This window comes from Eumetopias jubatus, unplaced genomic scaffold (genome assembly GCF_037043125.1).
Source record: "Eumetopias jubatus isolate StellerSeaLion01/CBP00866 unplaced genomic scaffold, mEumJub1_p1.0 scaffold_4, whole genome shotgun sequence".
NCBI lineage: Eukaryota > Metazoa > Chordata > Mammalia > Carnivora > Otariidae > Eumetopias > Eumetopias jubatus.
This window is the reverse complement of record NW_028274810.1, coordinates 139,664,116-139,676,491: the sequence shown is the minus strand read 5'-3', so window position 1 is coordinate 139,676,491 and position 12,376 is coordinate 139,664,116. Positions and strand designations below refer to the sequence as shown.

General features: G+C 42.2%; 1 protein-coding gene across 1 annotated transcript in view; it reads left to right on the top strand.

Moving 5' to 3' along the window:
- The window catches only part of ZFPM2 (zinc finger protein, FOG family member 2), a 350,753-nt gene extending 338,869 nt beyond the window's left edge, over positions 1–11,884 (top strand). Inside the window, exons 6-8 of the mRNA XM_028110792.2 lie at positions 1,801–2,007; positions 5,309–5,533; positions 9,393–11,884. Of these exons, the coding sequence (XP_027966593.1) occupies positions 1,801–2,007; positions 5,309–5,533; positions 9,393–11,884 (2,924 nt within the window). The remainder of the gene's footprint in view (positions 1–1,800; positions 2,008–5,308; positions 5,534–9,392) is intronic.
- The last annotated feature ends 492 nt before the right edge of the window (positions 11,885–12,376 follow it).

Below are 12,376 nucleotides of genomic sequence, written 5' to 3'. Positions count from 1 at the left end.
TTTGAAGTAAACCTGAACTGTCGCGCCTTGCTCTGCCCGCCCCACCTCTCCATTACAAAGACGCACGTAATAAATATACTCCAGAGGAAAGATAAGGTGCGAATGATTACCTTGTCTACAGCTGTAAGTAGTTTGGCTCTATATACACATCAGAGAAGGCATAGCCGCTGAAGGCAGAAGCCTTCCTGGGGAAGAATGGGCTCCAGCAGACACACCGACACTGAGCACTTGGCCGGGCTCAATCGGCTTCCACGGAGATGCAGCTCAGCTTCTCTATTTGTAAATAAGTAAGGCAGTGCCAAAGTGAATCTGTTCTTCCACTTTGCGAAACTTGGATGCTTTCAGATCCGTTAGAGTCAAAGTGAAAAAAAAAAAAGTCTTCTAGCCTTTTGGTAGATTTGGGTCTCACTTTTGGTACATTTGGGTTTTACTTTGCAACTTTCGCACATATTCAAGGTACGTAATCTGAGCTGTATTTTTCACAAACTTGTACTGTCGTGGATGGGGTTCTGTTTGCTTACCTTTAAAACGTGATCGGCTGGTGTAATTCACTGTCCGAGGTTTCCCTGGAAGTGCCCCGATTCTTCTGTGCGACTCTGCCATCTTGGATGCCGTGGTTATCTTTTCCAGCAGATTTTTACCACAAGTTGTTTAAAAACTATGATATATTTAAGGATGGAGGAAATGAAGTGCAGTTGAAGAGACAGTTATGCTGAAAGATAAACAGAGCAATATTACTTATCAGAATGGGTACAATTTTTGCTTGCTTAATGAGTACAATATATAGCTTCGCAATATATACACAATGAGAAAAAAAGCTTTATAACATATCAAGTATGCCACGTTATTTCAGGCATAACTGTATAGGATATGTATCTAGGCCTGAGAGTGTAGATAACAAAATATAAGTGCTTTGCCTGTCTAAACATGTTAAATAAATGAGCATACGCTATCGCGTTCCAATACATTAGAAGATGTACTTGCATAGTTAATTTTCTTTTTAATGCACCAAACGTGATCACTTGAAGTGCAGAGCCAGAGTATATCTTAGTATTTGAAGAAAGGGTTCTTTTCATTTAAACAAATCTTTATTTAAATAAGCCTTTTGAAAAGGATCTGTGGCATATCTTCTTTTCAGGAAGTTCAATCAGGGTAAATGGAGATAAAGAAGCCGTATTATAAGGAATATTATATAAGTAAAGATCACTAAGCCAACAAAAAAAAAATGGCAGCAGACATAGGGAAGGTAAAACTAGCTGGAATGTCATTTTAACTTTCTAGATTTTAGGAGCTTTCATGTACTTTGTTTTGTTTTGTTTTCGGCATGTGGGGATTTTGGGAAGAAAGAGCGTGTGGGGGAGGGAGGGAGGGAGAAAGGAAGAAATAACTTCTTATTTCCATACGGTACAGAAAGAGTAACTGCAAAGGCTCACCTGAAATAAATTTCTGCGGTTGGATCCCTACCATGTCTCTTGGTAAGCACGAGGCCATGTCATAGCATGGTTAATGATCAAGGCAAACCCCAGAAGGCAAACAGTTCGCAAAACTCTCCACAGGTGATGTCTATTCTTGGTTCTTAGTCTTTTCCTACTATAGGCCATTGAAGAGTTCATTTCATGCAAGGCATATGGATTTTCCACCTAGGAGGGAAGAGGAGTACAGCCGTGGTCTTGATCAGACACTCTGCCCCGGTAGAAAGTGATGTGAAAAACATGACAAGATGCTGTTGCCATCACTCCAGTGTACAGCAGGCTGGAGCGTTCTACATCAATTCGCTCTTTCTCTTTCTTTTCTTAATAGGGGGTCAGCTCTGGTGCACCACTACGAAGGCCATCTCTGAGGGTGAAGAGCTAATTGCCTTTGTGGTGGATTTTGACTCAAGGCTACAAGCTGCCAGTCAGATGACTCTTGCAGAAGGGATGTACCCTGCGCGCCTGCTGGACTCGATTCAGCTGCTTCCTCAGCAAGCTGCCATGGCTTCTATTTTGCCTACAGCTATTGTCAATAGTAAGTGCTGAGTCCAATAGCCCAGTACAATAGCTTTGTGGTACTGATGGGTATTTATGGGAGAAAAAAAAAATGTCTACTGACAGGCAACCAAGGACAGACTTTTTTCTCCAATGTTGTGATTTCATTTTATCTTCTAACTTTAAGTGTGTGTGTGTGTCTGTGTGTGTGTGTGTGTGATTGCTTCTCACGGGAATATGAAAAGGACACTTAAATTCATTCATTTCAGGTTGGATTCTTGAATGTCACGTACACAAAAAAACTGACTTTCTAAACTAGTTGAACAGCATTCAAGGCTACTTAGCTATGAGGGGGTCGAATAGCTTTCATTGATGCTTCTTTAGTAGGATAACTGTGGTATTCCCTAAGGGCTATAGAGTTAAAAGCTTTAAAAAAGAAAGGAAAAAATAAGAAATCAAAATTGGATTAGATATATTAAGAAAGAGAAGGTAGAGCCTGGGTAAATCAAGACATCACCTAATACAACAACAAAAACAAAAAAGAAACATGAGAAAATAAAGAAAAATACATATGAGCTGGAGAATTCCATACATGTATGGAGAATTTAAAAATATGCTCTGGCAAATATGCCTTTGTAATTATATTTTGTTGAAATGACTAATGAACTTAGTTTGTATTCCTTGAACACAGAGTGACACTTTATATGACAGAAAATCGTGATCCAGGAGTCCCCAGGTCTGAGTTCTAGACTCAGCTCTGCTATCATCTAGCTCTGTGAGAAGACATGAATAGCAGTCACACTGTAAGAGGAGAGTAGATTCCAAAGCCAGTAGGTAAGCGAGGTGTTGCATTTAATCAAAAACGTACCTGAAAATTCATAAGACTGAATGATGCAGAATTATAGATACTGTAATGATGTCTTGATATTTTAAAAAATAAACAAATACTCAACAATAATTATGCTCTTGCTGTCACAGTAGCCTTTAAAGAAATTCTCAGGTGCATCCGGAATTACTGTACATCCAAACATTGGATCCAGTGCACCTAACCCAAGGTAGTATTTTTGGATCTCCTTCATGTAAATGTAGTTATTTGCTTTTACTGGATCTTTACTTTGATTCTGGTAGTGAGGAACTTGAAATAACATAGGCCTAACTTGAATTTGAAGCAAAAGGGTTTTGTTACCAGGGACACTGGGAGTACCTTAAATTATTGTGAAGCTCCAATGTGTGAATGTGGTTTTTAATTATATTTGAGATTATACTCTGTTTGCTTTCTGTAACAAGATAACTTTTGATCCCAAATAAATCAGGATAGGTGCATACAGCCTGTGGTCTCATTCTGAAATGAGCTAATCAGTTAAAACTCGTTCTGCTTAAATGGACACAACATGAAGCAATATGGCCCTCTGAATCAGTGGGAAGCGCTAAATAATAAACAACAGTAGTATATAATTTTACAATCAAATTTTATTTTGAAATTCTATATGGTAATTGGTGTCCTTACTTCTCATTCACTAGAATTTGGTCCTCAGTTTCCTCCTTACCCCGTTCAACGTGCTCTCCCTGAGCCATCTCCTTCACTGTCATGGGTTCCATCACCAACTCTGTATTAACAATTCACACTGTATTCAAACAGATAGCTGTTTCTGCTGAGTTTTAGACCTCTGTTGTCACCTTCCCCACGTTCCCCTGTATTTCTTACAGAAAAATCTAGTCCCACATATCTAACACAGCCATATGCCTCAGTTTGCCCGGATTAGCCCCAATTTCCAGTGTTACATGGCATCCCTCTGATGGGTGCTCCCTTTCACTACAAAGTGCCAGGTTTGCACAACACTGGGTCAGGTTTGGTCACCCTATCCCTGTCCTTGCCTGACCTCATCACCTGTCTGTCATCTGCTCCCTGTAGAGATGAATGAAACCGTTAGACAGAAATGCTCACAGGAAGCCTGGGCATTGAAGAGACCTTACCTTCTGCACTAGCATCGAATGGCAAAGTAGTGGTCATCACTCCTAGGCACTTCTACCTCCTCAATAAAGTTTTCTTCCTCTGTGGCCCCCTGGCCACCCACTAGGTTCCAATCCCAGTTCACTCACTTATGTGATCATGGGCAAGTTACTCATCAATCTCAATTTCCTTGCCTATAAACGGATAAAGGGGAAAACACACACATGGAGAATTTTTCCATGAGTAAATACATACAAAATACATACAAAAATATCCTAGTGTGACTTAACAACTCAAACTCTGTCATATTTCACTTAGATTATTGCAACTGCCTCCTCCCAGTCATGTCTTCCTTCCAAATTCACTACCTTCAAAACTCTACTTCACTGTTGTAATTCTGTAATATCTGATTTTGTCCATCTCTTGCTTAAAACGATTCAGTGATTCTCTATAATCATTGAGATAAAAATCTAAACTTCCTAAGAGAGCCTACAGAGTCTTTGATTGCTACTTCTGCCTCCTCCAACCTTATGTCTTCCAGTCCCCATCATGCCCCTTGCCTGGAACAGCCTCCCAGCCCCACCCAGTCCCTCTGTCACGCTCCCATGCCTTTCCCTGGGCTGTGCCCTTGGTCAGGAAGACCCAATCCGCTTTTCCACCTGACTTGCAGAACGTCATCCTTCACCATTCGGCTAGGGCCCGTCATTATCTTTCCTCGGAATTCTTCTCTGACCTTGGCCTTCCTCCCGTCTTCTCACCCACCTAGTGTCTCATCCCACACCCCAAGCCCTCCTCAGATGCCTCCGTCCCCAGAGTTCTCACTGTAGCCTAAGGCAATTATCTGACCATTTATTCATCAATCCCAGGAGACTGTAAAATCCTTGTTGACCGCTTTTTGGTCTTTCATTTTAAAATGTCAAACAAACTCAGCATAGAGTCCAGAACATAGTAGGCAGTCTCTAATTAATTTACTAAATGAACAAATGTCAGGAGTCGGCACCAGGGCTAACCTTAGTTCAGCTATCCGATCCTTACCTTTTAGTCAATCAGATAAGCCAGATCACATTGCTATTTATAAATGCATATTTTTCTAAACCCTAAATACATTGTAAACAACTTAAAATCAATCTCCTGTGCTTTTCCTGGTGGAGCCTCCTACAGTACCATTTTCTGAAGAGTCTGTGGGAAGGTAAATTGCACCGGGTGTAACATTTCTTTAAAAGCGTAGTCCTGGGCCGTGGAAAAGCACCCAAGACTGCCTCATCACTGTCTGATTGCCTAATTCAGAACCTGAGAGCAGTCTCCGAGAAACATTGAACTAAATGCCGCTTCACCCAGGGTTGGTTCCAAATGGGCAGCCGCTAATGTGTCCCTGTGTTTTCACCCACAGAGGATATATTTCCTTGCAAGTCGTGTGGCATCTGGTATCGGAGTGAGCGGAATCTGCAAGCCCATTTGATGTACTATTGCAGTGGGAGGCAAAGAGAAGCTGCTCCGGTGTCAGAAGAGAATGAAGACAGTGCTCCTCAGATTTCCAGTCTGTGCCCCTTCCCGCAGTGCACCAAGAGCTTTTCAAATGCCCGAGCACTAGAAGTGCACCTGAATTCACACAGTGGTAAGTGCTTCCCTTGCTGCTGCTTTTGTTCGAGGAGACTACTGTTTCCCTACATACATACATATATTCACAAATGCAAACATAGCTAAGTCTACATCTATCTAACTACACCTAGCTATAAAATCAAAATCAAAATTGCTGGGCCAGCTGATTGTGATTTTTATGTCACTTATAATCAATATATTCTACTCAAAGGACTTGGATCTGAATTCTTTCCTAACAATTACAGTACTCAGATTGCAGGCCAAATCATTCTTTTTTTTCTTTTTTTAACAGCACCATTTCAGAAATAAACTCTCAATACCCTTTGTATGTTGTCGTTAATATTCATTGATTTAAGTGTCAAGTGATCTTTGGAAACTGACCATATTATTTCCCACATAGTAGGGAATAAATAGTAGGTACATAAAAATAAGTGCTGAATTGAAATAACACTGTTATTTTGATAGATCCAATTAAAATCACACTTGAGAGAAATTAACTTTTTTTTATTTTTTTATTGTTATGTTAATCACCATATATTACATCATTAGTTTTGGATGTAGTGTTCCATGATTCATTGTTTGCGTATAACACCCAGTGCTCCACGCAGAATGTGCCCTCTTTAATACCCATCACCAGGCTAACCCATCCCCCCACCCCCCTCCCCTCTAGAACCCTCAGTTTGTTTTTCAGAGTCCATCGTCTCTCATGGTTGGTCTCCCCCTCCGATTTCCCCCCTTCACTCTTCCCCTCCTGCTATCTTCTTTTTTTTTTCTTAACATATATCGCATTATTTGTTTCAGAGGTACAGATCTGTGATTCAACAGTCTTGCACAATTCACAGCACTCGCCATAGCACATACCCTCCCCAATGTCTATCACCCAGCCACCCCATCCCTCCCACCCCCCCACTCCAGCAACCCTCAGTTTGTTTCCTGAGATTAAGAATTCCTCATATCAGTGAGGTCATGTGATACATGTCTTTCTCTGATTGACTTATTTCACTCAGCATAACACCCTCCAGTTCCATCCACGTCGTTGCAAATGGCAAGATCTCATTCCTTTTGATGGCTGCATAATAGTCCATTGTGTATATATACCACATCTTCTTTATCCATTCATCTGTCGATGGACATCTTGGCTCTTTCCACAGTTTGGCTATTGTGGGCATTGCTGCTATAAACATTGGGGTGCACGTATCCCTTCGAATCCCTACATTTGTATCTTTGTGGTAAATACCCAGTAGTGCAATTGCTGGATTGTATGGTAGCTCTATTTTCAACTGTTTGAGGAACCTCCATACTGTTTTCCAGAGTGGTTACACCAGCTTGCATTCCCACCAACAGTGTAGGAGGGTTCCCCTTTCTCCGCATCCCCACCAACATCTGTTGTTTCCTGACTTGTTAATTTTAGCCAGAGAAATTAACTTTTAAATACGAATCTATGAAATGCTCTTGACTTCCAGAGCATGTACAACAGCTTAGTTGATTTCTGTGACATAAAACCACTTTTAGTACTACATTTTTAAATTCCTTAAGAAAAATTAGGCTAAAAAAACAAATTGTGTGTGTGTGTGTGTGTGTGTGTGTGTGTGTGTGTGTGTGTGTTTTAAGCTCACTCTTTAACAGCACAGTGGCAACTGTTCCCATTTTACTTTGGAATTATATGCCCAATTATTGTTAGTATTATCACATAGTGTTCTAATTCATTCCTGTATTTTTAAAAAACTTAAGCTAATCAAATGTACAGAATTATATTAACTCTAGATACTTCTAGAAATGTTTGTGAATAGGACAAACCAAGGTTTGGGCATCACAGTTTTCAGCACCCATAATACAAAACTTAAAAGGTACTGCTGGGTGACTGCCTTCACTGTTTTTGCTTGAGTTGAATAATTAAAAAAACTGAAATAGGTGCTGAGTTTAAAAACAAAAAACAAAAAACTAGCTCCAACCTCCAATGCCCTAGTACAGTGCAAGCTTTTGTCTTTGAACCTATAAAAGTAGGCAATTTCCTTTCTAGTCATTCTCTTCTCTTTCCCTACAAATGAGCTATCTTTATGTAGGTGATAAAGCAGAGGAAGCAGAAACAGGTCGGTTGTGTCAGACAGTGAGTAGCCAGTCATTCACAAAACAAAAAGAGAGTTAGAGGGACCTTTCAACTAAATAGAAAAATGAGTATTGGATCAGTTAAGGAGAAAAGGAGACACAAATACGTCCCCTTTTATTGCTATAGGACTGGGTTTTTTTCTACCATATTTTCAGCTTATAAGTGTAAAAGGCAGGTCTCAGTTTAGTCTAAAGTGCAGAGAGCATGAGCCATGCCTGATTTAGCCATATGCCAACAAATGGGAACCAGAGTTGACCTTAGTAAAGGTGTCCAGATCTCAATTCCCATACATAGGGGGGAGGCATTCCCCCATAACCACCAAACAATCCTCCAGATACCAAATGGGTATCCTACAGTTTAACTCAATTCTGACACGATCACCTGGAGACAGCATCAGATTTTCCAGATTAAGGCATCAGCCCCCTGCCCCAACTTCAGATGCCAGGAGAAAACCCAGGTTGTTACCTATGCTTTGACCAACTAGCTGTAAATCAGAGGTTGCTAAGACCCCCTCTTGGGGTTCAATTAATTTGCTAGAGTGGCTCACAGAATCCAGGGAACCCATTTACCCACTAAGTTGCCAGTTTATTATGAAAGGTAGTGATTTAGGAACAGCAAGATGGAAGACATGCCTAGAGCACGGTGTGAGGAGTGGTGAGGAGCTTCTGTGCCCTCTCCCAGGCTGCCACTTTCCACAAGCCGACTGAGAAGCTCTCTGAACCCGTCCTTTCAGGTTTTTGTGGAGACTTCATTACACAGGCCTGATTGATTAAATATTGACTGTTGGCAATTTTAAACTCAATCTCCAGAGTTTGGGGAGGAGGGGCTAAAAGTTCAAACCCTCTAATTACAAGGTTGGTTCTCATCGCAACCAGCTCCACCCTTAGGTAACCTAAAGGCTTTCTAAAAGTCACTTCATTAACATAACAAAAATACTTTCATTGCTCTTATCACAGGAAATTCCAAGGATTTAGGGAGCTGAGCCAGGAAGCCCCGTCAGTGACTTAACATCTGTGAATGACCAAATATGTATTTCTTATAAATTACAACCTCACAGTAAAGTTTCCTCACCAGTCACTGGTGATACTCAAAATATTTTATAACTGACTAGAAACAGGCCGGGATCAGTCAACACGGATGTTGGTTCTAAACGACCGTATTAGTGTACTAGCTGAATATCAGCCCTGGATAGAGATAAACCATGTTCATCAAAATCAATGCATAAAATTCTAGATTTGTACCAAAGATAAATTAGGAAGTTATTAATTACTTTACCAAATGGTTCCTGCTCGGATTCTTTTGAATAAATACCTAATCTAGTGCACTGAGAGTTAATCTGATTTGCACACAGGTTATCAATATCAACTCTAATGTATACCTGCTTCTTCCCAATGCAGAGCATGGTGTTGTAATGAGAAGGTTCTCAGGTTAGAAATTATGAAATCTGAGGTTTTGCCATGGCTCCGTCATCGAATAGCTTTAGTGCCATAATCAGTTCCCTTATTTCCTTGAATTTGTTTCCTGACCTGGGAGATGGAGACAGTGAAGACTGTCCCACTGTGATCCAATAACACACTTGAACGTGCCCTGGAAGCGATGAGGTGTTCTTACTATGATGACACCTGACAAAACCTGTCACAAGAAAGAAAGCTACTATCACAAACAAGATTCTGAAAGATTTCAATTCATTCCCGCGGTGTATAGGTTTTTATCATTAGAAAGCCAATGCGCGTGGTTCTCAGTATTCTTATTTTGTATGTCTCTCCAGGAGTGAAAATGGAAGAATTCCTCCCCCCTGGTGCTAGTCTAAAATGCACCGTCTGTAGCTACACGGCCGATTCCGTGATCGGCTTCCACCAACACCTGTTCTCGCATCTCACTCAAGCTGCCTTCCGATGCAACCACTGCCACTTCGGCTTCCCGACTCAGAGGGAGTTACTGCAGCACCAGGAGCTCCATGTCCCTGGGGGCAAACTTCCCAGAGAAAGTGACATGGAACACTCTCCAAGTGGGACCGAAGATAGCCTACAGCCAGCTCCAGACTTGCTGACCAGGAGTGAACTCCCCCAGAGCCAAAAGGCCATGCAGACTAAAGATGCGAGCTCGGACACCGAGCTGGACAAGTGTGAGAAAAAGACGCAGCTCTTTCTCACTAACCAGAGACCAGAGGTACAGCCTACAACAAACAAACAAAGCTTTTCTTACACAAAAATAAAGTCTGAGCCCTCGAGTCCAAGGCTTGCCTCATCTCCGGTTCAGCCTAATGTTGGGCCTTCTTTCCCCATGGGCCCTTTCCTGTCTCAGTTTGCTTTCCCCCAGGACATCACCATGGTCCCTCAAGCTTCGGAGATCTTAGCCAAGATGTCTGAACTGGTCCATCGGCGCCTGAGGCACGGAAGTAGTAGCTACCCTCCTGTAATTTACAGCCCCTTGATGCCCAAGGGGGCCACTTGTTTTGAGTGTAACATAACCTTCAATAATTTGGATAATTACCTAGTGCACAAAAAACATTATTGCAGCAGCCGATGGCAGCAGATGGCCAAGTCTCCAGAGTTCCCTGGTGTTTCAGAGAAGATGCCTGAGGCCGTGAGCCCCAACACTGGTCAAACCTCCATAAACCTCCTCAACCCAGCCGCTCATTCTGCTGATCCTGAGAATCCCCTTCTTCAAACGTCCTGCATCAGTTCTTCCGCTGTTTTAGATTTAATTGGGCCAAATGGGAAGGGCCACGACAAGGACTTTCCCACTCAAGCGAAGAAGGTCTCCCCCTCTGGTTGCACCGATGATAAAATTAACGGAAAACCTGTTGATGTGAAAAATCCCAGTGTCCCCCTGGTGGATGGGGAAAGTGACCCAAATAAGACTACCTGTGAAGCTTGCAACATTACCTTCAGCCGGCATGAAACCTACATGGTCCACAAACAGTACTATTGTGCTACGCGCCACGACCCTCCACTAAAGAGGTCTGCTTCCAACAAAGTGCCTGCCATGCAGAGAACCATGCGCACACGCAAGCGAAGGAAGATGTATGAGATGTGCCTACCTGAACAGGAGCAAAGACCTCCCCTGGTCCAACAGCGATTTCTTGACGTCGCCAACCTCAGCAATCCTTGTACCTCCACTCAAGAACCCACGGAAGGGCTAGGAGAGTGCTACCACCCAAGATGCGATATCTTTCCGGGAATTGTCTCAAAGCACTTGGAAACTTCTCTAACGATCAACAAATGTGTCCCGGTGTCCAAATGTGACACTACTCATTCCAGCGTTTCCTGCCTCGAGATGGACGTGCCCATAGATCTCAGCAAAAAGTGTTTATCCCAGTCAGAGCGGACGACCACGTCTCCCAAAAGGCTGCTGGACTACCACGAGTGCACTGTGTGCAAGATCAGCTTCAATAAAGTCGAGAACTACCTGGCCCACAAGCAGAATTTCTGCCCGGTCACAGCACATCAGCGGAACGACCTGGGCCAACTCGACAGCAAAGTATTTCCGAATCCAGAAAGCGAACGAAACAGCCCCGATGTCAGCTATGAACGAAGCATAATAAAATGTGAGAAAAACGGAAATCTGAAGCAGCCTTCCCCTAACGGAAACTTATTTTCCTCCCACTTAGCCACCCTGCAAGGCCTGAAAGTCTTTAGTGAAGCTGCTCAGCTCATTGCCACAAAAGAAGAAAACAAACATTTGTTTCTTCCCCAATGCCTTTACCCCGGAGCAATAAAGAAGGCAAAAGGAGCTGACCAGCTTTCTCCGTATTATGGAATAAAGCCAAGTGATTACATTTCCGGTTCTCTTGTCGTCCATAACGCTGACCTAGAGCAAAGCACAAACGCGGAAAACGAATCTCCAAAAGGCCAGGCTTCCTCGAACGGCTGTGCTGTGCCGAAGAAAGAGTCTCTGCCACTGCTGCCCAAAAACAGAGGCATGGTCATAGTTAATGGCGGACTGAAGCAAGATGACAGACCCGCCGCCAACCCGCAGCAGGAGAACATTTCCCAGAATCCTCAGCATGAAGATGGCCACAAATCTCCCTCTTGGATCTCTGAGAACCCGTTAGCCACGAACGAGAATGTCTCACCGGGAATCCCTTCCGCAGACGAACAGTTGTCTAGTATAGCTAAAGGTGTGAATGGCGCCACCCAGGCTCCAACCAGTGGGAAATATTGCCGGCTATGTGATATTCAGTTCAACAACCTCTCAAACTTTATAACTCACAAGAAGTTTTATTGCTCATCACATGCGGCGGAACATGTCAAATGAGATAACTTCATAAATAAACACCAGTCACCTTTGGTACCAGTGTTTAGTATGTCGTTCTACCCAGTCCGGAAAAACAACAACAACAACAACAACAACAACAACAACACACACACACACACACACACACACACACACAAAACCCCAGAAAACAAAAACAAAAGCTGTTTGAATTACATCTGGGCAATCAGGAGATCGTTCATTAAGGCTGAGTTGAAGACGTAAGGTGTAATTCCATTACAGTCCATTAGTAAAGTGTATTATTGGTGCCATTTTCAAAAAGAAATTAATTTATTTTACCAGCAGTATTCATAGCTGTGGTTATGTTATTTTTTATTTAAAAACTTTATATTAAAGTCATTTGTAATGTTATTGTATAGTTATTGTGTAGCGCATATGGTTTGCACTGTATAGTAGCTTTTAAAAGAAAATAGTCACGAACAATACAGAAAAGCATTTTAGAAATAGCTTCAAAAGCACTTGTGTATCGATTTC